Genomic DNA, 26577 nt, shown 5'->3' on the forward strand with positions numbered 1-26577 from the left:
GGGTATGCTGCAGGATCTGGACGTGATGCTGCAGGTGACGCCAGGGGTGCTGCAGGCGGAGCCACAGGAGATGCTGCAGGCTCTGGAGCTGAAACTGCAGACTCAGGAGACGACGCTGCAGACTCAGGAGACGGGACCCCAGAGGCAAGCTGCAGCGTCGGGGCCTCGGAGGCGAGCTGCAGCGGCGGGGCCTCGGAGGCGAGCTGCAGCGGCGGGGCCTCGGAGGCGAGCTGCAGCGGCGGGGCCTCGGAGGCGAGCTGCAGCGGCGGGGCCTCGGAGGCGAGCTGCAGGGGCGGGGCCTCGGAGGCGAGCTGCAGCGGCGGGGCCTCGGAGGCGAGCTGCAGCGGCGGGGCCTCGGAGGCGAGCTGCAGCGGCAGGCCTGCAGGTGGAGGAGGCAGAGCTGCAGGTGGCGAAACCTCGGAGGCGAGCTGCAGCGGCGAAACCTCGGAGGCGAGCTGCAGCGGCGAAACCTCGGAGGTGAGCTGCAGCGGCGAGACCTCGGAGGTGAGCTGCAGAGGCGAGACCTCGGAGGAGAGCTGCAGCGGTGAGACCTCGGAGGAGGAGAGCTGCAGCGGCGAGACCTCGGAGGTGAGCTGCAGCGGCGAAGCCTCGGAGGTGAGCTGCAGAGGCGAAGCCTCGGAGGAGAGCTGCAGCGGCGAAGCCTCGGAGGAGAGCTGCAGCGGCGAGACCTCGGAGGAGAGCTGCAGCGGCGAAGCCTCGGAGGAGGTGAGCTGCAGCGGTGAGACCTCGGAGGAGAGCTGCAGCGGTGAGACCTCGGAGGAGGAGAGCTGCAATATAGAATCCTCAGAGGAAAACTGCAGTGTAAAATCCTCAGGGGAAAGCTGCAGTGTAAAATCCTCAGGGGAAAGCTGCAGTGTAAATTCCTCAGGGGAAAACCGCAGTGGAGACGCCTGGTGGTATAGGGAGCCATGGCGGCCACTTCTCCTGGCATGGCCACGGTTCCCCCCCCTGTCAGGACAGGCTGGCTGGGCTGGCTTGGTGGCCAGGCGGCCCAGGGGGGCACCTCCCCGCTTGTTGAAACTACGGGGACCCCCACCTGCCAGGCGGGTGCCATAAAAAGGATTTGGGGCAGCGGAGGACCAGGCAGCGGAGAGCCGGGCAGGCTGGGCGGCGGAGAGCTGGGCGGAACTGGGCGGCGGAGAGCCGGGCGGACTGGGCGGCGGAGAGCCGGGCAGCGGAGAGCCGGGGGAGCTGGGCGGCGGAGAGCCGGGCAGCGGAGAGCCCGGCGGGCTGGGCGGCGGAGAGCCGGGCAGCGGAGAGCCGGGGGAGCTGGGCGGCGGAGAGCCGGGCAGCGGGGAGCCGGGCGGGCTGGGCGGCGGAGAGCCGGGCAGCGGAGAGCCGGACAGTGGAGAGCCGGACAGCAGAGAGCCGGACAGCGGAGAGCCGGACAGCGGAGAGCCGGACGGGCTGGGCGGCGGAGAGCCGGGCAGCGGAGAGCCGGACGGGCTGGGCGGCGGAGAGCCGGGTAGCGGAGAGCCGGACGGGCTGGGCGGCAGAGAGCCGGGCAGCGGAGAGCCGGACGGGCTGGGCGGCGGAGAGCCGGGCAGCGGAAAGCTGGGCTGGCGAGCAGGCTGGACAACTGGAGAGGTAGTGGGCTGTAGAGCAGGGGAGGCCGGTGGGGCTAACTCTTGAGGAGGCAGCTGGGGAAAAATGGCTCCCCGACTCTGCCATCTGAAAAAACCCATGTACCTTGCAAATATAGGATCCTGTCTCCAATATTCCTCCAGTTGCTCAAGGAACTGGGGATCTTCATTGAAGGTGTCCTTAGCAATACCAAAGTCCTTGGCAGAAAAAGGCAGCTCAGCCATGGTGGACAGCCTCAGCAGAATGCTCAGAAATCCAAAAAACAAAAACAACCGCTGTCTGCTGCAGGTCAGAACTGAAGTGAAATGAAAAGGCTCTGCTGGGTTCAATTTGGTCAGTTCATTCTGTTACGGTGGCAAAAGGTGTCAAAATGTTCTGAACCCAAAATGCAGAGTCACGACTCGGAGTAGCGGAGTAGTGTTCAAACACTCATTTATTAATTAAATGCAGAACAAAAAGCAAGGCAACAAAAACTGGCAGAGGGTAAGAAATCCCAAAATGCAAACACAAAAAGTACGAGCAAGTTACCAGAGGTATTTAAGGCAGGGTCCAGAGGAACAGAGACACAGGTAAGAGCTCCAGGGTAGACTGCATAACATTGAATGTAATGAACTGACCCTGAATGTTTGTAAAGAGTCCAGTCTTATAGTGAGCAGGTAATTTGACAAAGTGTTCACAGGTGGGCTGACGAGGGAGTTGGAGACAGGTGAGTGCAGGGACTGAGTGAGTGGAAGGGAAAAATGGGAGTTGCCAGGTCTGTGGAGAGGTTGCCAGGTCTGGCAAGGTCTGTGGAGAGACAGATCCTAACACATGGTGCTGTTAGTGTTTGATCCAGGTTACCCTCTACCAAGACCTATAGGCCTCATGGTGCTGTTAGTGTTTGATCCAGGTTACCCTCTACCAAGACCTATAGGCCTCATGGTGCTGTTAGTGTTTGATCCAGGTTACCCTCTACCAAGACCTATAGGCCTCATGGTGCTGTTAGTGTTTGATCCAGGTTACCCTCTACCAAGACCTAGGCCTCATGGTGCTGTTAGTGTTTGATCCAGGTTATCCTCTACCTAGGCCTGGTGCTGATAGTGATTGATCCAGGTTAACCTCTACCAAGACCTATAGGCCTCATGGTGCTGTTAGTGTTTGATCCAGGTTACCCTCTACCAAGACCTATAGGCCTCATGGTGCTGTTAGTGATTGATCCAGGTTACCCTCTACCAAGACCTAGGCCTCATGGTGCTGTTAGTGTTTGATCCAGGTTACCCTCTACCAAGACCTAGGCCTCATGGTGCTGTTAGTGTTTGATCCAGGTTACCCTCTACCTAGGCCTGGTGCTGATAGTGATTGATCCAGGTTACCCTCTACCAAGACCTAGGCCTCATGGTGCTGTTAGTGTTTGATCCAGGTTACCCTCTACCAAGACCTAGGCCTGGTGCTGTTAGATGCAGAGATGGAGTGATAGATGGATGGGGGGAAAGGAAGGAGAGGAGGACACTGTGAATAACACTGTAGTTAATGATCAATTCTTAAAGCTTTTACCATCCTGCCTTACACCCTGTTAACTCGTGTGTGTGTGTGTGTGTGTGTGTGTGTGTGTGTGTGTGTGTGTGTGTGTGTGTGTGTGTGTGTGTGTGTGTGTGTGTGTGTGTGTGTGTGTGTGTGTGTGTGTGTGTGTGTGTGTGTGTGTGTCTCTGTGTGAGAGAGACAGATGTGTATGTTTGTCCTGTCTTATGAAATGTCAACAGTAGTTTCATGCTCTAAAGGTGTGAAGTGTGTGTGTTATATATATATATGGTTATATCTTATCTTCCCTTCTGTCTGTGTGTGTGTGTGTATGTGTCAAATGTTGGAATGGCGAGCGCCGCTCAAAAATATCCAAACATATACGTCTTGATCACATGACTATAGAGATCATTGGTCCGATCTTCGGGAAGAGCAAAAAAGGGGAGTCCTACACACTGTCTTCACTTTGAGTTTGAATCTTTATTTCGGTCATTTAAAAACAAAACAAAATGGTTGTTAACAATTTACATTGTTTAGTCAACATAGTGACAATTTTAGCCGTAAAGGTATATGGGCTGAAGCATAAAGCTTATTTTGCCCAATAAAAATAAAAAAATCGAATAGAATATCACAGTAGCATATATGAAAAGCACGAATGAAAAAGAAGTATCAAGTTACCGTAGAAATAAAACTAAAAACGAGGAAAAGAGGAAAAATAAAAAAAAGTAAACTAAATTTTGGAATTCGTTTTTCAGTACTATACATGTGTATTGTATACGTATTATTCTTACATATAATTTGTTTGTTTGTTTGTTCTGCTGCTATATATGCATCAATTATCTTTGCTTTAAATAATTTCTTAATGTTTTTATTGAATTGGGTAATTTAAGCTCATTGTCTAATGAGTTCCACAGTTTTACTCCTATAACAGTTAGACATCTCCCCTTGGCATTTGTCCTTGCCTTTGTCGTCTTAAATATAGCTGTTCCCCTGAGGTCAGGTCATACGTATTTGCTCTCTCTTGGCTTGAACAGCTCCTGCATGCAGCTTGGAAGTGAATTATCCTTCCTCAGGCATCCTGATGAAGATCAAGACGGATCTGTACGATATTTCATATTCCATCCTGATTGGCGAAGATTGGCATCTAAAGTCTGTAGGAGTGGCTAGTTTTGAACAAAATGCCACACAGCGTCCAATTGCCAAAACGTCACATTGGCCTGTTATATAGCGCCTGTTATAGCGCCACCAGGCTGATTTTAGTCAAACACAATTTTTGCTATTAATACACATTTTGTCCAAACATCACATGTCAGTATAGATTAACTCTATAGTCACTTCATCATATTTCGTCCTGATTGGCTATGATTGACTTCTACTTCCTGGCCTGGCGGACACCTGTGCTCTGAGGAGCACATTTTTCTAGTAACATTAATTTCAAATGCATTTAGTAATACTTACCTGTATATTAACTTTATGAATTTAAATACAAATACATTGGACATAGAAAAAAACAGCAGAATTCCAATGATTCACATAACAGTCGTTCTGGGTATGTGCTCCCCTTTTTGAAGAAAACCGTTCAGTCGGTACGCATGCTGCATGGAAACCAAAACACCCTCATGGGTATTGTGGCTATATTTGAACATGACATGGCTGCAATGGTGCCACAAATAGAGAACAGGGGCTTTAGAACCCCGCAGGGTTCTAAAGCCAGAAGCCACAGGGAGACAGATTCCAAACAATAAATTGGCACCCTGCAGTAGACATCAGGCAACAAACAACATACATGTTGTGACCCCGCTGTTCCTTCCACGTGTTACGTCCGGGCGGGGAAACTCCCCCCTGTCAGGTGAAAATAACTCCTCATGCATGGAAGGAAACATGAGGTCAGTCCGATGCTCTCCCCAGGTTGGCTGAGGGAGTGTAGAGCCCAGGATTACACTACTAGATAATTGACACTGGGTGAAAAAAAGGGTTACAAAATCGTGTGATAATTCTTTTTATTAATAAACATACCAAAACAAGCCCAAATTGATTAAATCAATTCATTACCAGCTGCATCATTATTATCTGCGGGGGTCCGCTATAACTGCCTCTGTGTCAGTTTCATCCGCAGTAGTTTAGGTAGGAACCAAAGTTCTCTAAGGCGGAACTATTGTGTTCTGAGTCGTCCGCCAATATTTGCGGTGCGCACATACATCAGCCAATGAGAACACCAGCTGGACTACAGGAGGACTACTGGACCAGAGTGTAGAGTAGGAGAGTAGCGACACGCTTTGATCTCGCCGCAAAGCAGGTGCCTATATGGGCTATAGTTCCAAACATTGCTCCTATGGCTGGAACTATCCCATTGAGATAGAATGAGCACTTCCGCATTCCATTGTTACAATGGGAGTCAACGCTAGTGTCAACGCTAGTGCCACTCTCTTACTATAATTCTCTGTACTGGACTAGCTTGCACATCGATTATAGACTCAGCTTGCTATAAGCTGCAAGACACCTACACTCAATCCCATCACAGTCCATGTTGTATAGCAATCTGTCTGAGAATCAACCACTGCTACTGTAAGGTATGAGGTCTCCCCAGACTCGGGTCAGCTTTACCGAGCGCCCACATAGCTTAAAGTCTCAGGTCTAGCTCCCTCTCATCCTGATTGGATGAAGGCTGGCTAACCCTAGCCAGAGCCAAAGAGTATATACAGAGTTATGCTCGGTAAGACAAGCCCATGTTCCCTCTCACCCTATATGTCATGTATTATTATAAACGGGATAGTAATTGTGATTCTCTCATCTCACAAGACACTCTATACACGGAGTAATTCACCGTTGGGCTCGGAGGCTTTGGGCGCAACATTCCCCCTATTCCCTAACAGTGACTAAAAGTGACAGAGACTGTTGCTATTTATTTGAGGAGAGGACACGGCCAGAGAAGTGCCGTTTATTGGACCCCTGAGTTGGAGATAACCCATAACCCCTAAGTTACCTGTTACTCACCTTATTGCACTGGTCCCTCTCCCGTTCTCTCCCGACCCACCATAGAATGGAAAGACTATGACCATATGATTTTGGGATGAATAAAACTGTGCCTAAATAGGCTTTCTGTGACGCTGCCTCCTGTGTATCCTTGATGTGTAAACAGTGCCCCCACAATATATATATATATTTTAATTAAGTGAAATCACTGAATATACCTTTTAACAAGCATATTCACACAACGGTGACAGAGGAAACCATCCAAGGCAACAACCTGCTCATCAGGAGAAGTTAGGGGTTAAGTTAAGTACCAGCTGAGTCACTCTACCAGCTGAGCCAGTGCAGCTAAGGGTGACAACTGCTCCGCAGCTGGCCAAATTAAAGCTCATTTTAAGGCCCCTAATGTGAAGCAAATCAAACACTGATGTTCACATGTGGCTCACCAGAAGGCCTCTTTACATGCAGAGTGACATGCCGTATGCACATTTAGTGTAGGTGTTGGGTCAGCTGTGTGGACGAGGAGAAAATTGCACACTTGTGCAACATGGTTCTGGAAATGCATAATAAACCTGCATAAATTAAGGACACTTCATTTAGTACGCAATTAAAGCTCTCAGGAATTGAATTTGTCCAGCAGCAAACGGTTCAAAACAACTGTAGTACAGTGCATATTTTGTGTGCACCTCTCGTGTGTAAACTGTGTACCACACTATGTAACTTTTCAAATCCCAGGGTTTGGGATTTGTGTAGCATGTGGCATATGTGCTTATATATGTGTGTTTGTACCATATTCCTCATGTGTTCATGCATGTGTTTGTGTATTGATGTCTATGTAGTTTGTATATGTACGTGTGAGTGTGTGTGTGTGTGTGCGTGTGCGTGCATGTGCACCTTCTTTACCTTGTTCTACATACAGCACTGCCTGCTGCCGTGACAACTGTGGCCATGGAGACTTGCTGAGTATCTGAGGAGGAGGCTCGTTTAACAGATACAGAGAATGAGAGAGAAGGCATAACTGGACAGAAACAAAACAAGAGGAGAGGAGTTAAGGAGAGGCAGAAAAATACAGGAAAAGCAAAGAAGAGGGGAACACAGAGAAAGATGAAGAGATTGAAGGAGAGAGAAAGAGTGGATATGAAAGAGAGCAGGACAGGATGGATGGAGGAGAGAGGCGACTGATGAGGAGAAGAAGAAAGGAGGGGAGTAATTAGAGAACAGAAAAGCAGCAGAACAAATAATCACTGTTGGAGAGAGAGAGAGAGTGAAAGAAAAAAAATGCTCAAGTGATTCCAAAGCGAGTCTTTGAGTACTACATTTATATGAAGTGCCCTTACAGTTGTAGTGTGCAATTTTCATCTGCTCCACACTGATGACCCAACACACCTATTTTTTACGTAGGTGTAAGGCAACCTGTTTCATTTCAAGGACCCTCTCTGAGACCCCCAATGAAGGGTGTACAAATGGAACGCGTCCATTTGGTTCTATTTGTACACTCTCAGAGTTAGAGCCATAAGGGTCCATTTGGTTCCAAACTATCATTTAGCTGGGACCCCCTGAAACTCTCTCAAAGACCCCTGGGGGTCCCCGGACTGCACTTTGGGAACCACTGCAGATACTGATATATCAGTCAGGGCAAAATAGGCTAATAAAAAGTCGGACAAATAAATAATTCAGTCTCTAGTTTTGGCGCTCACTTTTTAGCAGCAACTGGTTGTGTTTTCAGCCGCTTCTGTTGATGTCAGGATCATGGCTATCCATGGCTATAAATAGACGTAAGTCAGAATCTTAATATGAAAACAGGATGGAAGGGCCGTACAGCTGGTGAGATATCAATGAAATAATGCTGACATGCTTAATGGTGCTCTCTCTCTCTCTCTCTCTCTCTCTCTCTCTCTCTCTCTCTCTCTCTCTCTCTCTCTCTCTGTGTGTGTGTGTGTGTGTGTCTCTCTCTCTCTCTCTCTCTCTCTCTCTCTCTCTCTCTCTCTCTGTGTCTCTCTCTCTCAGCCATATTAACTTTTTTAATGATTTCCTGTTTTTGGCTATCTAGAAGTGTTAATAAATACTTCAATCAATCAATCAATCAAACAAACACACAATCACAAAGGCAGTACTATACCTAAAAATTAAGTGAGGGGAGCTCTTATCATATCGTACATCATCACATTCAGCACATTCTGTGTTCAACCAATCAAATCATCACAAATGTCACGCCGGCCAATCACAATTCGTGTCCTCACTTTTGTCGTCAATGTTTGTGTTGACAAACGTGTACACAAACACGGAAAGCTGGGCATAGGAGGGTCACTCCCTGGATGCCAACGACTAACCTCTGCCCTAAATCCTTCAGAACGCCACCATGAGGCCTATTTAGGCTAAACGCATTTCATAGCATTACTGTATAGTCATGAGATCAACACGGATCTGTCCCAGGCCATTTCCCATATTCAATCCCAGTTGGCTAAGATCGCCTTCCAAAGCTTGCAGGATTGGTCCGTTTCGAACAAAATGCCACAAATCATGAACACAGCGTGCGATTTCCGTGAAATTATACTACTTATACTATAATGTGCTATACAAATAAAATGCACTTGCCTTCTCTCCACCCCCCACCCTCTCTGTTGACCCATCTGTCTTGAGTTGAGTTTTTTCATGTTTCTATGTCGTTCTCAAACTATTTAATGTCAAGGACCCCAGGAATTATGTAATCAGCCGCCGACCCCCATCTGAAAATATGTTGTTCCAGGGACCCCCCCAGAGGCAAAGAATTGAGTTGAGAAAGAATTGAGAAATTAGTGCCGCATTTTCATGATTTTTCAAAAATAGCAGATCTACAAGCTCATATAGCGTGGCACTCGGTGCAGAACACAGTGACTGTACACTTTGCTGATGTGGTGTCAGCTTTTCTGGAGAGGAGGGGGGTGTGACTGGGAGACTGGTTATAGCTCTTTAGAGGTTTGAGTTACTTTGGTGTGACTGGGACCTGGTTAATGTGGATATATAGCTTGATTTTGAGCTTTATAGGTTTGAGTTACTTTGGCTAGAGTTTGATTGAAGTTCACAAGTGATTACATTAGGGCTTATTCCTAGTGAAGTCTTGAGATGTACGGCTCTGGTAGTACGTTGTATTTAATGTATTAATTAAAAAGATGAGCGATCTGTGGACAGAGACAGATATAAAACAGGAAAGAGAAATAATGAATGAGAGGCAGAGAGATGGATTGAGAAAATGAGAGAATAAAGTACAAAAAAAATAAAAAATAAAGAATATATATAAATATATTGTGTATATATAATATATATATATATAGACATCTCCAGGCACAGTGGTGTTACATGGTTGTGTATTCTTCCTTTTAATCTAACTTCGTTCTGTTCTGTTCTTCCCGTTTCTTCAAACGTTATATGTACTGTCGCTCTGACCTCCTGTATATATCTGTACAACTAGTAGAGATGAATGTGGTTTTTCCGTCTGCGTCTCCTTCTCGCCGTTCTGCTGTAACTAACTGGCTGCACGTCCGCAGCCATCCTGGCTTTTATTAATCACATTATTTCAAGGGGAACACAACATAATTGGAACTGATTAACTATACATGGCCCATCACTGGCCTGGCCTTCTGCTGCATCAGAGCCACCAACAGACGCATGCACGCACGTCACATGCACGCACACACGCACGCACCCACGCTCACGCACATCACACTCACGCACCCACACGCACGCATGTCACACTCACGAACCCACACTTTTTATGCCATTTACAGCTTGAGAATTTGACTGTCATTAAAGGCAAATTAGTTTGAAGTGGCTCGCCCAGTCAGAGGGTGAGCCACTTCATTAGTACTATTATTACTACTACACATTAGAATACTTAGTGTTTAACTCAGAGATTGTACAAATGGACCGTTTTATTGAACCTAGTGGATATACATCAGTTAAATTAACAATGACTGGTGATGAATGATTGTTTATTACTACGGTTTAAAATTTAAACCGTAGTAATAAACAATCATTCATCACCAGCGATAGTAAAGAGTAAAGACCAATTTAAACTTTAAATTAGTCTTTACTCTTTACTATCGCAGCGTGGCACAGAGTGATAACGCTGTTTAACCAGTTTATAGATATGCTGTTTTTATTAAATAGCCAAAGCAAAACCAAATATCCTGACAGAAAACTGTCGGGATTTAGAAGACATTTTAGAAATATCGGTATCGGCAAATAAAACTGACATTAACCGATGGCAGTACGATACGATACGATACTATATGATATAATATAATATGATACGATACGATACGATACGATACGATACGATACGATACGATACAACTTTATTGTCAGCTTGCACTGAAATTAGTTTTGCGTCCATGACACCACCGCAAAACAAAGTAGCCGTTGTTTATCTGTTGTTGATAAGCATACATTTGGCATTGGCTATGTTGGTGTGTTGGTTTGGTTGTGTTGTGTGTGTGTGTGTGTGTGTGTGTGTGTGCATGTGCGTGTTTGAGAGAGAGACAGATGTGTATGTTTGTCCCATCTTATGAAATGTCAACAGTAGTTTCATGCTCCAAAGGTGTGAAGTGCGCATGCATGCATAATTGCATATGTGCGTGCGTGTGTGGATTGTTTATGGGGCATATGGGATGTTTCCCGTGACATGCACCATGAAATCGTGAATGTGGTAAATAAACTCTTCACAATCTGTTTCAATTATTAATATTAATATATCACTGTATTTGAACCAGGGGGGCAGTCAGACAGATATTTTGTGAAGCCACAAGGAAATCGGGATTTCCTGAAAGTTCATATAATGGCCTGTTGTGGCGCTGTCATTGGGCCCAAAAAAACCCATAGCCCCATAGAAGTCCATGTATTTGGGCCCAACTTCACCTAGACTGTATTACCTTAATAAACATGGTCATGAATACTTTTTGCTTCCAGTCACTAGTTTAAAGTCTCATTTCTAATGTCATAATATTCTTTTTGGAAAATTGTGGTCCCATTTATAAAAAAAATGACCATAAAGTCGCGCATGTTCTGAGGGGCGTGGCTACCGTTACAGTCTATGTTCGGGATCCCCCACCCACTCGAGTCAAAATAAAAACCAACTAAGAAGAAGGGGGGAAGTCCCGCCTCGTTGTCTGGGCCAGCCAATGGGCCAGCTGGACCCAAACGGATCTAGAAAGATGGCGACTTACAATTCAAGGACTGACAGGCTTCATTTTACGTTCATGTTAGACCCGGGGAACGCTTTGTCCATATTTTTTACAGTCTATGATTTGAACGTATTTGTTTATTTTGCACTGTAGGCCTAAGATCGAATTAACTGCTTTATATGAGGTTATTATGGAATTGCGTGGATTAAAAAAAAGTGAAGCAGGTTGTCTACAACCATTATTTATTTTTTCTTCAGACACAATTGAGTGAGTCAAAATAGCAGAAGCCCTGGTAGGACCTGGTAGGACCTGGGACAGCAAAGCAACTCGTGGACAGCAATACATCACAATTTGACACCAAGCACCATTAGTTTACATGGATTGATGGTTCTTGTTCAATTTACTCTGTTTTGAATAGGATGTGGTTCCATTTGATTCATAAGGCTTATTGGCTTACTGTACAATGTACATACTGTATATAATGGTAATCGGTGCAGTTGAGGGTTTATAGATTAGATAAGCTTTAGATTAAGCAATATTACATAAGAGGATGTACTTTACCATCATGATTTAGCTTAGGTGGCTGGTCAGTGATATGAACATGAATGTAAATTCCTGGTGATTCCATTGATTGACATACTGTAGTACGTAGAAGATTTTCTTGTGACCACCGCGCTCTTACTTATGGTGCGTTACCACGGCACTTACCAGGTTAGAACATCATAGAATAGGAGAAGAACTCATTTTCAACACATCTTTTTCCTACATATCAGGACAAACGTTTCGGCTAACAGCCTTCTTCAGTGTGTGTGACAAACACACGGCCTGACGGCCGGCATATATCTGAACATGGCTTGTGCTATATTCCTTGTCATGGCATTCCTTCTTAACTGTGGCTACAGTTGGTTAGTTTGATGCATGTTTTTTTTGTATTGTGTGAAATATGTCTTCAAGTTTATTGGTACATCACATAATGTTTTCAGGGGTAATAAAAGGGTGGGTCAAATAGCTTTCCATACATGTACAATATGTATTCCATGTGTAAAAAACTAAAAAGCTACTATGGTGTCACAGTCATGTTGCAGCCAAGTCTATGGACTTTTAATGTTAATCTTATCATCATACATCACCATACATCATCTCATTCTGGCCAATCACAATTTGCATCACTTTTGTCTTCCATGTTTGTGTTTACACACATTTGTCTCCAATGTTTGTGTTTATACAAACCCTCAAAGCTGGACATAGGAGGGGCTAGCGCCCCTCAAAAACAGGACCCCCCCCCCAAAAAAAACAGGTCCCCATGACGTCATGTGGCAGCAACAGTGGGCGCTCCATCCGCTCCTCACTTCACACAAGTGTGATTTTTATCTGATACTTTTTTAGGGGCGCTAGCCCCTCCTATATACAGGCTTAATGTTTGTTTTTAGTTCAATGTTTGTTTACATCACTATTACATCGTCCTAATCAACATGAGTTAGACTTACAGTATATTAGCGTCCCTCACTTCACATGGGTGTGATTTCTAATCATAGAAACAGGCTTTTCTGAAAACTTTTAGGATTTAGAAGACTTTTTTTTAATAATCTGCCTCAAATGGGTTAATTATGTCAGTGGTCATGCCATCCATAAACATAACATGATGTTGTTTTTCCAACATCTACTCCATCCACTCAATTCAATGATCCCAAATTAGTCCATGATGCCACCTATATTTAATCTCATGTGCTATGATGAGAAAACCCCTACAGCTATGCTAATAAGGATTCAACAGCTATCATGTAATGCCATGTGACATGATATGGTAATAGGGCAGAGGCATGGAAGAAATTCTGTCACATCAGATTTAGAATTTTTACACATTTGATTTTCTTTTAGTGTTGGAGTTTGGAAGTGCTCATTGGTAACCACTCAACGGCCCTGCTTTGGGCACACTCCAAGTAGCTCATAACATGTCTACAGTGGATTTGTATGAAACAAACACTTAGAAAGAGGATCATTCAAGCTTTTTTACAATTAGATAGGACTTTGTCTGTTTGAATGTAGGGGCTGTCAATGGCTGTCAAAACCTGTATACTCAAGAGAATGTCCCCGCTACCACCCTTAGATCAACATATGGAATTTTAGATCACGTCAGCTTCATATTGGAGATCTGACCTCACTCAAGACACGCTCCTTATATGGCCAGTACAGAATTCATTCTGGCCAGCGCTCGCCCAGCAGTCTGCCGTCAACAAGGCGGATGCGTGCACGCGAGGTCGCCTCTCGCCCTTAGGCGTGTTACTGGTGGTGGGATCTTTGTGGTATCTGTGTATGGATGCATTTGTGGATGTGTTTTCTTTTCTGTATTTGTAAAAAATAGAAAAGGAAAAAGAAAGAGTAGGCAGGAGTTGTTCATTAATATGTTTTGCTACAAACACAGTGCCCGGTCTCATCCTAGTTACAAGTCTTATGCTGCTGTGATGTCCATATCGATTATCGAATAAAGTAAACATAAAAAAACGAAAGCCAGAAATGGTCCCCCTGTATCATCCGTTTTTCAGTTCATGGTCGTTGATAATGACTGCAGGTAACCTGCAGGAATTAGGATAAATAGTTTATTTTATATAAGATTATTAAACTCAACTAAACCTTCCTTTCTTCCATCCTTCTTTCTTTCCTCCCTCTTCCTCTCTGTCTGTCCCTCATCTGTCCTGTCCATCTCTGCAGGAGACAGTAGAATATGCCTTTCTGATCATTTTCACCATAGAGACATTTATGAAGATCATTGCCTATGGCCTGGTGATGCACCAAAACTCCTACGTGAGAAACGGCTGGAACATGCTCGACTTTGTTATCGTCATAGTGGGGTAAGTGTGCAGGTTGCACATAATGTGCAGTGTGCACGCACGCACGCACGCACGCACGCATGCACGCAAGAACACAGATGCACAAACACATACTGTTTCTGAAGGCAGAGAATATGATGCCTCGCTTCTACCCTGGCATCCCTATTTTGTTTATGTCATTATAGGTAGTTTTCAAGACATTCAAACCTTCTCCAAATGCGTCGCGCCTGTCACAGACATGCACAAAGGAAGTTCAGTCAGCAAACTCAGTGCAGTTGCTGCCGGCGTTCATTGGGCTGCCTCAGCATCACGTTCTCATTCACATGATTCACTTCATCCAATCACACATTCCATCCATCTTCATACCGCCTATTTAAATTGGAAGTTTTCACTGCTCATCCTGCTTGCTGCTGCACACACTGATACTGCTGCAGTGCTGTCTGCTTAAATGTTTGCTGCTCACCCTCCTCCACCCCAGCTACCACCTGTCGTTTTGCTGTTTACTGTAGGTACGGGGAATTCCGAGTCCCTATGGTTGAGACTGATGCGCTTGATCAGAGTATCTAAAAAGCAGATCCAATTCATCGCCAAACCCTAATAAATATATTGCTCCTTTTATATTCAAAAATCTATATTTTATTCATTAATGAGTTGTCCTGACTGAACAATACTTGTTAGCTTGTACTGTAGTGTGTAGTGGAATTTCCGTAAAGAGAAAAGATTAATTATCAGTGATGTTTCTATCCTCCCTCTCTCCACCTCTCTCCCTTGCTCTCTCTCCACCTATCTTGTTTCAATGCTTGTTCTCTGTCTCTCTCCCCGTCATCAGGTTGTTCAGTGTGGTGCTGGAGTTGGTGACCAAACCTGCTGACTCGGGTCAGTTGGGAGGTAAACCGGGAGGTTTTGACGTCAAAGCCCTGCGAGCCTTCCGTGTACTGCGACCACTTCGCCTTGTGTCAGGAGTGCCCAGTGAGTGCTACCAAAAATATGCAGTACCTCCTCTGCTATATCTTCACATATATTTATTACTAAAATATTAAAATTTCACTGTACTGAGTACAGTATGTCGTGCATGCTGTAGTCATTGGACACACACAATACATGTGCACTGCATTTGTATTGTGTGTGTCCAATCTGGGTAGTACCCATTAGCAAAAAAAAGGAAAAACAGTGCCTTGACGTTAGACTGGTGTGTGTCTAACCCTGCAACCTGTATACGCGCGAGCGTGTGCGTGCGCGCGTGCGTGTGTGTGCGTGCGTGCGTGTCTCTCTCTCTCCCCCCCAGGTCTCCAGGTGGTGCTAAACTCCATCATCAAAGCCATGGTTCCTCTGCTGCACATCGCCTTGCTGGTTCTCTTCGTCATTATCATCTATGCCATCATCGGCCTGGAGCTCTTCATCGGCAAGATGCACGCCACATGTTACATCCTTACTACAGGTTGGACGCCATGAAATCCTCCCTGGGAATTGATCATAATGCCAGCTGGGGGTCCCTGTGGGTCTTAGCTTTTAGTTTAACCCAATTAGACCTGAGGACGATTCTACAAAGGCCTTCTAAATCCTGACAGTTTTCTGAAAAACCCTATGTTTCTATGTCAGTCGTTCTACATTTTCATGTCAAAAATTATATGTAATTGGCCTCCGACCACCATCTCAAAATATGTTGTTCCAGGGACCCCCCCCCCCCCAGAAGCAAAGATTTGAGTTAAAGATGTTCGTTCTGAAAGAATATATGTTCGAAATTTGCGCCACATTTTCACGATTACAAAAAAATAGCAGATCTACAAGCTTGTAGCACAGCCGCGCTATGAGCATGAAGATCTGCTATTTTTCAAGGTCAAGGTAAACTTTATTGTCCACAAGGGAAATTTGTCTTGGGCTTTCACCAAACCAGACAACAAAAATACATTACAGAGGAAGACACAACATTACACAATGATGTGGATAATCTAGCCTCACGCAGTTACCGCTGTTTCAGAGCCTCGTTCAGCATCTTAGTTGATGCTGGTACAAATGATTTAAAAAATCTGATGTACTTCCACTTTGGTTCTTTCAATAGCTAGAGTATATAACATAATGCTTAAAACATCAAAAATGGGTTACTATCAATTGCAGTGTGTACTTAACCACATAAACCCTAGAAAACCCCTAAAGCTCCACATGAACTCTAAAACAAACAAACAAACAAAAAGAAAACAAATGTTTTAAGAAGTTGTGAAAATAGCCGATCTACAAGCTGAAAACGCTAGTTTGGGTCCCGGGCAAACGTCTAATTTCTTTTTAGGGTCACGGGCTAAAACTGATCTATATACAATGTGTCCCCCCCAAATCCGTGAAAATGAATGCGCGGACAACGATGATGAATGTGAATGGAGGCAGTGAGCAGAGAGAACAAAGTGGGACAACAGGGCAGCAGATGGTGGCATTAACTCTGTGATTGAATGACTTAATATCTAGATGGCTGACCTTTCCACCACTGTGTCGTACATGCAACATGAACCCTCGAGAAGGATGGTGGAAAGGAGAACGATGGGATATAACCTTTCAGTTCTTATAATTAAGCAACATGTTGCCACTAGTCCCCTGGAATAAAGATGGACGGGTACATAAATGGATGAATGGACGAACATAATGAACGGATTAAATACTCGTCAACCATTACTACCACGCACGCACACGTGTACATTTATTCTTACATTTTGTCTCTCTCTCTCTCTCTCTCTCTCTCTCTCTCTCTCTCTCTCTCTCTTTCTCTCCTGTTCTGTTTGTGTATGTAATGTATGTAAGGGCAAGTGTTGAATGCAGAGGTCATGATACAGTCCGTGTAATCCTTCGCTTGCTTTAGCTCTGTTTGCCCTGAGAATGCCACTTAGCACATTTACGTGTGTGTGTGTGTGTGTGTGTGTGTGTGTGTGTGTGTGTGTGTGTGTGTGTGTGTGTGTGTGTGTGTGTGTGTGTGTGTGTGTGTGTGTGTGTGTGTGTCTGTGTGTGTGTGTGTGTGTGTGTGTGTGTGTGTGTGTGTGTGTGTGTGTGTGTGTGTGTGTGTGTGTGTGTGTGTGTGTGTGTTAATAGGAGTGGATTTCATGCCAGCATCATGCAGTAGCAATAGATGAAGGATTACATGAGGGTTATTGTGTGTGTGTGCTTTAAATGAAGGTTTACGTTAAGTCATTTAAATGCCGATATCAAGAGGATTTCATAATGTAAACATATGCATGTTGGTTTATGAATGTGATGCGTATTGTGCAAGGGCAAGAACTCCGGGCTTTACAGAAAAGGTGTATGTTTGAGTGTGATGCTATTTTTTGTCTGTCAAGTATGTGTGAGTGTATTCTTTCCTTTTAGTCTATTATTAGTGAGAGTTGCCTGTTATTTTCTATTTGCTAGGAGTTGCTTAGCAACATGTATAAACAGAGCACACTTAACTCTTCGTCAAACCTCTCAGTGTTTAGTTCACACTATGAAATCAGATATTTATAAAACATTTTCCAAACCAAGGACCCATCAAACCCGATATCCATTAGTCCGCAGACTCCCATTTGAAAATAGTTTGTGCCAGGGACCCCAATAAGAATAGATATTGTTACATGTACAGTATATTGGAATTAGCACATCATTCTACAACTGCCTACAGTAGGTTTTAGAGATAACGGTGGAGAGAGTGAAACCTATGATCTATATAGTCATTCTTATACATTCTGTCATTGGGTTAACTTGTAGACCGTGACATACGAAGAAGAAGAAGATCTACAGTACAGTATGTCATCTATGTTGCACCATGACATACTTCAACTAATTGAGCCCTGCAATGTGACCTCTTCTCTTTCATACTTCCCCTAAGATCAACATGCTGTATTTGCATGAATGTTTCCATATGGCCAAAATCATTTATTCTCATTGCTGAAAATAGTTAAGAAGTGTACCTGAGGGGGCTTTGGAATAGAGGCTCTGGCTTTACATAATATAAGACAGACGCCCTGGAAAAGGAAATACAACTTTGTAATGTGTGCAACACTCTTGAAAACGAAGTATTGCATTGTGAGTTTGAGCTGACAGGCCCTTTTTGATCAATCAATCAATCAAACAAACAATCAATCAAGTCACCTTAATTCAAGTGGCAGATGCCGTTTAAAAATAATGTATAAATGTATCTCTGCTGTCGGGAGGAAACCTCATAACTCCAAAATGTAATTTTTTCAGGAAATGAAAAATATAGATTTTTCAGGAATTAAAGAAAACCTTATTTTTAAAACAAAGCAATACAGCCTCATCAAAGTTCGTGTTGTGACTTTATATTGCCAATTTAGTTAGTTGCTTTAGCAGACATTTTGAGGGTCCAATGGAGTTAAGAGGTTTTGTCCAAAGCACTTTTTACTACTATCCATTGTTCAATATTTCAAAACAACACACAGACCTAAAGGGTGTTCAATAGCACTGATTTATGCCAAAAAATTGAGTTATTTCCTCCCGACAGCAACGAATATTGTTTAGGGGCATGTCATGTGGTCTATACATGCACAGCCTTTGTGATCTACTGGGTAGATCACGATCTACCTTTTGGGCACCCCTTGAGGTACCCTCTCTCCCTCCCTCCATCTCCAGGTATCCTGGCGGAGGAGGAGCCCATACCGTGCGCCGTGTCCGGTCACGGCCGCCAGTGTCTGACCAACGGCACCATGTGCCGCGAGGGCTGGCACGGCCCCAACAATGGCATCACCAACTTTGACAACTTCCTGTTTGCCATGCTCACCGTGTTTCAATGCATCACCATGGAGGGCTGGACCGATGTTCTCTACTGGGTATTGTAGTTTATTTGTCACTCACGCATGTACAAGGTGGTGTGCTAACAATTAATGCATTTCTTTTAGATTCATTTTTGGGCTTTTTATATGACTTTTTAAAAATTACAGTAGGTAGACAGGAAATGGTGAGAGAGAGAGATGGGCGGTGACACACAGCAAAGACCTGCCATCTGTACATTCTTTTAAAAATATATGATTTTCTTTCACTTAATAGTTGCTCACTGCCTATAAACCTATAAACCTCACCTTCAACACATCAAAATCTCTCTCCTCTCTCTCTGTCTCTTAATATCTGACTCTCAATATCTGTCTGCACCTCTTTGTCCCTCTCTCTCTTTCTTCTACTCGCATTCATGTGTTGCCATGGTGAGTCTCTGCTTATTGCTAATAAAGTTATTAAAGTGGTAAGAGGTGATGGAAGGAGTCACTCCGCAAGTATAGTGGTGAAAAAAGAAATAAAATAAAATAAATTCTCTCCTTTAATTTTAACACAGTCTTCCTTAGAGCGCCCTAGAGCTTTAAATCTCAAACTAAAAATAATACTAATAGAAAAGTGTGCTCCACAGAGCACAGGTCTCTGCCAGGCCGGTTGTCTACCCAAAGCCTGCAAACTTTGGAAGGCAGTCTTAGGCAATTGGAATGGGATCTGGAAAATAAGGTTGATCACATGACCCCAGAGAAAATGTCTAATATACTGACTTCTGTGAGGTTTGGACAAAATCTGTAGGAGTTGTAGCAAAAAGTGTGTTTGGATGAAAATGTAATCCGTCACAAATGGGGCCTATAAATTGCGTCATGAATCCAGGAAAGAAATATGTTGATTGTATACGACCGACGGTTCAAGACTTTGAATCTGTTGACATCTGTTTTGTACAGATACGACTACAGAGATAATGTATACCGACTGGGTTATTCTCTTTTTCTCTTTCTCTCTTTTTCTCTTTTTCTCTATGCCGACTGGGGTTTGGACAAAATCTGTTGGAGTATTAACACAAAATGTTTTATGCAAAAATCTGTTCTTGACCTACTGGGAGTGTGTGTGCAAAGTTTCCCGCCGATTGGTCCAGTGGTGCTTGTAGCATGTCGTGCATAACAGGCCCCGCCTCCAGCAAACTCTGAAAGGCAATCGTAGTGAATCGGAAAAGAATCCGAAACATCTGACAGATTTATCTTGATCACATGACTACAGACAGACATAAGGTGTACCAATTCTCCCAACTTCTCATCTTGTTTTGTTTAGATGAACGATGCAATGGGCTTAGAGCTGCCCTGGGTGTACTTTGTCAGTCTGGTCATCTTTGGATCCTTCTTCGTTCTCAACTTGGTGTTGGGTGTCCTGAGCGGGTAAGGGGTGTGCGTGCGTGCGTGCACGTTTGTGTGTGAGAGTTTGTGTTTGTGTTTGTAGAATTCTTGTGTGCTTATAAAGGTTTCTGTTAATGTAATTTTTTTTGTTTATGTTATGTATTTTTGTACTGCTGCTGCTACCCTAAATAGGGCCCCCTCGTAAAAGAGATATTGTATCTCAATATGATTTCACATACAATAAAAAAAGAAATAACACAGGTAAACCAATTTTGCTCTGTAGGTTTAGCACAACGAAACCTCTGGGCATACTTTTAGCTCCATGTTGTACATTCCAGAGAATTCTCCAAAGAGCGAGAGAAGGCCAAGGCCCGCGGGGACTTCCAGAAACTACGTGAGAAACAGCAGCTGGAGGAGGACCTGAAAGGATACCTGGACTGGATCACCCAGGCCGAAGACATTGACCCTGAGAATGAAGAGGAGGGAGACGAGGAAGGCAAACGGAGTCGTGAGTTCTCTTCTCTTCTCTTCTCTTCTCTTCATAGCAAAGCTATTGACTTGGGTTCCATTGCCCAAGGAACTTTACAGTATGTACTGTATATGTCTTAATTAAGAGAGAAATGCATGTGTAATCTCTCTTCTGTCCTGTCTTACTTGATCCTATGTTTTGATTTTTATCTAAAGGTAACCTTCTAATTCCTAGACTGCCTCTCTGGAACCCACTCAGCTATGGGCAGGGCACTGCTGTGTTGGTGCTCTTTAGAACCCACTCAGCTATTGGTAGAACCCACTCAGCTATGGGCAGGGCACTGCTGTGTTGGTGCTCTTTAGAACCCACTCAGCTATTGGTAGAACACACTCAGCTATGGGCAGGGCACTGCTGTGTTGGTGCTCTCTAGAACCCACTCAGCTCTGGGCAGGGCACTGCTGTGTTGGTGCTCTTTAGAACCCACTCAGCTCTGGGCATGGCACTGCTGTGTTGGTGCTCTCTAGAACCCACTCAGCTATTGGTAGAACCCACTCAGCTCTGGGCAGGGCACTGCTGTGTTGGTGCTCTCTAGAACCCACTCAGCTATGGGCAGGGCACTGCTGTGTTGGTGCTCTCTAGAACCCACTCAGCTATGGGCAGGGCACTGCTGTGTTGGTGCTGCCTAGTTGCTTATAGTCACACCGTGGTTGAGCTTTCTCTCACATTTTTGTTGATATGCTACTTCTCTTCTACTTCTATATGCTACGGGGGCTTGAGGACGAATGAAGGTGTGTGGTAGTGAGTGGGGGGCTTATAACAGTTTCTTGGCTCCTCCTGTCCACATGTCGCAGTGTCCTTGGGCAAGACACTGAACCCTACATTGCCTCCAATGAGTCGATTTTGCCGCCATTGGTGACGTTGACTGTTCACCGCAATGTATGAATGAATGAACCATTGTAACGCGCTTTGAGTACTTAGAAAAGTGCGAGAAAAATGCAATTCATTATAACAATAGGATTATCTACTATCTACACACAGTATTTCTCAGTTGTATTGCACCTATAGTACCGTAATGTCTAAGATGAATACTTGAGCCTGACTAGCATTCTTATTATGTAAAAGGCCGTTTCTAAACGATGTGCTGTATAGCCTTGTCTGTGTCACCATGACAACACAGAGGTAAACACGTGTGTGTGTGTGTGTGTGTGTGTGTGTGTGTGTGTGTGTGTGTGTGTGTGTGGCGCGCGCATGTGAGACGATGAATACTAATTCTGTGAGCGGGTGCGGGTGCACCCAGCGCAGGTGTGTGGGTGCGTGTGTCTAGTTGATGTACTTCATGTATGTGTGATCTCTGTTCCTGATGTTGAGGAGACTAGTTGTTGCTGTGGGAACGGCCACTGTGGTTTTCCAACAAAATGTCCACTATAACCCATGGAACTAAAATGAATAGAACAGTTACTATTAGACACAAAATGAAATGAGGAGAATGGTCACAAACCACAGCACTGTTTTGAAGTGAAGCTTCTGTCTTCCAGAAGAGCTGTCTTCCAGGACTGAAATCCAAGCAGCTTTTTTCCCCCCATTTTCTTTCCCAATTTAGTTGAGGCACCTGTTTAGCAGGAGGCGGAACTAGGAAGGATAGCATGTCGAGGACACGTGTTACAATTACAACCTCCCAGTCAGTGTTGTTTTTGTCGACTAAAACTAAGACGAAAAATGTTTGTCGACTACCTTTTTTCGCTGACAAACTAAATGGAAACTAAATGAAAACTAAGCTATGATGACTGTATTGACAATTTCTTCAACAGATAGAAACTAGACTAAAATGTTAGGAAGGGACTGGTGGACAAGAAATTCAGTATAAGTCATTTTACACTTGGTTGCATGCTGAAAATAGCAGATCTACACGCTCACAACGTGTCGCGCTGTAAGTGTAAAATGAGCCATTTCAACGGCATCAAGGCCTGCCAAAATACATTTTAGTCAACTAAATTAACTGCAGATTTAGTCGACTAAAATCTTATGACATTTAGTCGACTAAAACTAGGCTAACACTAAAACATTCCAGGTGACAAAAATATGACTAAAACTAAATGAAGTTTAATTCCAAAGACTATGACTAAACGAAATCTGCTGCCAAAAACAACACTGCTCCTAGTGAAATTCCTCAATGTTCAGGTGCAACAGGCACAGGCAAGGAGCGGCGTGTTATTCACTTGCTCGCATCGCTGGCCGGTCCGTTTGGTTCCATTTGTACACTTTCAGAGTTAAAGTAACATTGATTTTATGATATAAATTGGGGTCCCAGAGATAGGATTGCCATTAAATGGGGGTCTGTAGACTAATATGCATGTCAAACTGAGGGTCCTTGAAATGAAACGGGTTGAGAATCACTGCTAGCCGTAACAATCTTCTCTTATTGGCATATCTTTTCAAATGGGGGTCCACAGGCTAATTAATTTGGGGGTCCTTGACATGAAAAGGTTTGGGAACCACTGCTCTACATGCTCCCCAAGACCATACCAGTAGGGGTCAGCACTCAGCAGCACACGTGGGAGAATTCCTTAGCATTGTAACTAACCTGTAGGAGTCAGCCACAGAGTTCGTCCTCCTCAGCCGTCTTCCCAAAATGTGAACACATCCAATTGTGTGTGTTGGAGCGACCGGGCAAGCCAGAGTCGCAGTCTTGAAAGCTAAATAGCTTTAATAGCTTTCAGAACCATATTTCTCACCTGAACTGTAATAACATTTACAAATCATGAAAACCAAGACAGTGCTTTGATTGAAGGACAATATTGTCTAAATGATGTGCAGTGGCAAAGTAATATAAGAATAATAAAAATGCATCAGGACTCCATGAGTCCATGGTGATGGTTGTCAGTCGGGAAGAGAAACAAGGCACTCTGATTACAAACTAAAATCCTTTATTAAATCATTGGTAAACTCAATGCATTTCGACTTAAGAATAAACGTAGTACAAGAAAATAAACAGAGAAAACGTATCATGCAACACACCCTTATAAACATCATGGGATACAATATTCAAACACAGTTCAATAATGTCAAACCAAAGAGGACAATTGTGTTTTGTAATACTCACAATAATGAATGAAAAGGCATTCTTGAAGCCTTGAATTCTATATTCTATGAATTTATGAAATCAATGAAAAGGTTTAATTTTATAAAATATGTAGTGGGGGTCCCTGCGTCATCTCTCTCTCAGCCCTGATCCCTGAAAGAGAGAACATATACTCATTTACACATGTACTGTACTAACACATGCGCACGTGTATACTCGCCGCTACACAGGCTTCCCATCTGCCAGACTTGAAGCATCATGAGTCATATGACTAATATGGAATTACGGGGCAGTAATCCAAATCCTCTTTATGTAAGCACTGTCCGTTTCTACCAACGTCTGAACTTCACTACCTCTCCCCATCTCTCCCTGCACCTCCTCCCCATCTCTCCCTGCACCTCCTCCCCACCTCTCCCTGCACCTCCTCCCCACCTCTCCCTTCACCTCCTCCCCGTTTCTCCCTTCACCTCCTCCCCACCTCTCCCTTCACCTCCTCCCTGTCTCTCCCTTCACCTCCTCCCCACCTCTCCCTTCACCTCCTCCCTGTCTCTCCCTTCACCTCCTCCCTGTCTCTCCCTTCACCTCCTCCACATCTCTCCCTTCACCTCCTCCACATCTCTCCCTTCACCTCCTCCCTGTCTCTCCCTTCACCTCCTCCCTGTCTCTCCCTTCACCTCCTCCCTGTCTCTCCCTTCACCTCCTCCCCATCTCTCCCTTCACCTCCTCCACATCTCTCCCTTCACCTCCTCCACATCTCTCCCTTCACCTCCTCCCTGTCTCTCCCTTCACCTCCTCCCTGTCTCTCCCTTCACCTCCTCCCCACCTCTCCCTTCACCTCCTCCCCGTCTCTCCCGTCACCTCCTCCCCGTCTCTCCCTTCACCTCCTCCACATCTCTCCCTTCACCTCCTCCCTGTCTCTCCCTTCACCTCCTCCACATCTCTCCCTTCACCTCCTCCCCGTCTCTCCCTTCACCTCCTCCCCGTCTCTCCCTTCACCTCCTCCACACCTCCACGTTGTAGCCTAGGTGCCCGGACCGCTCTGCCGGCCGTCCGGGCCAGAATAATTTACTTTTTACGAGATTCAGCTGATGCTGATGTCCAGAGTGATTTAAGTACATTAGGACATGAGGATGATTATGAACACAATTGCTATTGCGGGGATGGAAGCGGTGACCTTTCTGCTATACTGGACAGACTCACTGACCATTATTAAAGTTCCATCTTTGTTAGAACAGGCTTTCTCTCCCTTTTCTTCTTCTGCCTCTTCTTCTTGTCTTCTTTGTGGAAGACGTTGCCATCAGGCTGCTTCACCCACCTCAGCTTGATGTCTGATGTGTGCCCCTTGTCCTTCAGGCTCTGTTTGAACTGAGGGACAGAAATCAGAAATAATCCCCTGAGCAGAATGCACTGCACTGGTCATTTCTTTGTCTGTCCTGTCCTGGTGTTATTTAAAGGTCAAATATACATTTTCATTTATTTTTCGTTTTTCTTTTAGGTTTTATGACCTATTGTCATGCAGTATATGGTACAAACATGAAAACACAATTCATTAATTCAATTTGACTTTAGTTTGCCTTGTGTTTGAATGGATATGTATTACTTATACCTGTTCCAAAATGGCCTCCTGTACTGCACTGTTGTTCAGATCCAGGGAGGAGTTTGCTTTGGTCAGTTTTATTCTCACCACTTGTTTCTTCACTGGAACTTTGAAAACAAATATTCACTGTCAGTTTCAGCACACTCATTTCACACTATATTATTAATGGAGCTCATCATAGCTGTGCCTGTGCCTATAGGAGCTTTCTGCCTGCAGTGCTGTTAAGCATTGATTGATTGATTGATTGATTGATGTATTTAAACAGTATGCTGAATAGGTACATTTAAAACGAAAGCACAACTCAATACAAAAACTGTTACTGTGGAGTGACGACACCATATAAAGCATACACTTGTTTACAACAGGGTCCACCATTTTCAATTCATCAGAACATTTAGATACGTACAAATATTCATGTCTATTTAAAAAAAGATCCTGTGACCTTTCAGCACTGTTGTACGATTCTATGATGCAGTGAGTGATTTTCAACATAAGCCCTGCCGCTCGCAAAGCTTAAAGACTAGTATTAGTGTTTTAAAAAATGTAATGGATATATTATATTGGTCTTACTTTTTCAAACACAGAGAAGAAACTGTCATTTTGGTGAATCACTTAGCGGTATAGGTTACCTGTGGTCATTGTGATCGCAGCAGTCGATGGTGTTGGAGTTGTATGCATGCTCAGAGTTGTCTCAGTTTTCGGTGTTGTCTGAGTTGTCTCTAGGGGTGCAATGATTCATTCATTAATTGATTATGGATCAAATCCACTTGGTCGTTAAATTTGGCTGAGCTAATGAGGAGTGAGCCATCTCTTCCCTTACAATCTGCTAATATGTGCAACAACGACGACAAAGCTAAATAATTAACAACAATAAAGGCGTCTCCCTATTCAGAATCACATGGCATTCAAAAACCTGGTCTGAGTAGCTGATCAACTTCAAACCCCTTTTCCCAACATTGATAAAAATAGATGTATTGTTATGAGAATGCCAAATTATAACATAAGTACAGTTTTTTCCTACAATATTTTAATATTGAATGATCTGTTGCCATTAACAGATGTAATCTAATTACTTGCGCAAGCAGAGCGCGCAAGTAATAATTTCGCCCGGTCTTCGTTCACCGTGACAGCCAACCCGCCATTTGATGTGTATGCAAAAAGAAACAGCAAATCTGTGCCTGGTTTGCTGGGACCAGATCACATAAATGACCATATATCTTACGTCATCATTTAGAGCTAGTCATACGTATACTATATACATAATCAGTA

At 44.2% G+C, this 26577-nt stretch overlaps 1 protein-coding gene across 1 annotated transcript in view; it reads left to right on the forward strand.

Annotated features, from left to right (window-relative positions):
- LOC310861995 (voltage-dependent L-type calcium channel subunit alpha-1D-like) overlaps nucleotides 1-26577 on the forward strand; it is a gene marked incomplete at its 3' end in the record, with an annotated part of 99210 nt that overhangs the window by 15511 nt on the left and 57122 nt on the right. Inside the window, exons 3-8 of the mRNA XM_083769733.1 lie at nucleotides 13941-14080; nucleotides 14889-15028; nucleotides 15345-15497; nucleotides 18662-18858; nucleotides 20102-20205; nucleotides 20502-20671. Coding sequence (XP_083625859.1) covers nucleotides 13989-14080; nucleotides 14889-15028; nucleotides 15345-15497; nucleotides 18662-18858; nucleotides 20102-20205; nucleotides 20502-20671 — 856 coding nt within the window. The 5' untranslated portion in view covers nucleotides 13941-13988. The remainder of the gene's footprint in view (nucleotides 1-13940; nucleotides 14081-14888; nucleotides 15029-15344; nucleotides 15498-18661; nucleotides 18859-20101; nucleotides 20206-20501; nucleotides 20672-26577) is intronic.

This window comes from Protomyctophum parallelum (genome assembly GCF_964188405.1).
Source record: "Protomyctophum parallelum genome assembly, chromosome: 7".
NCBI lineage: Eukaryota > Metazoa > Chordata > Actinopteri > Myctophiformes > Myctophidae > Protomyctophum > Protomyctophum parallelum.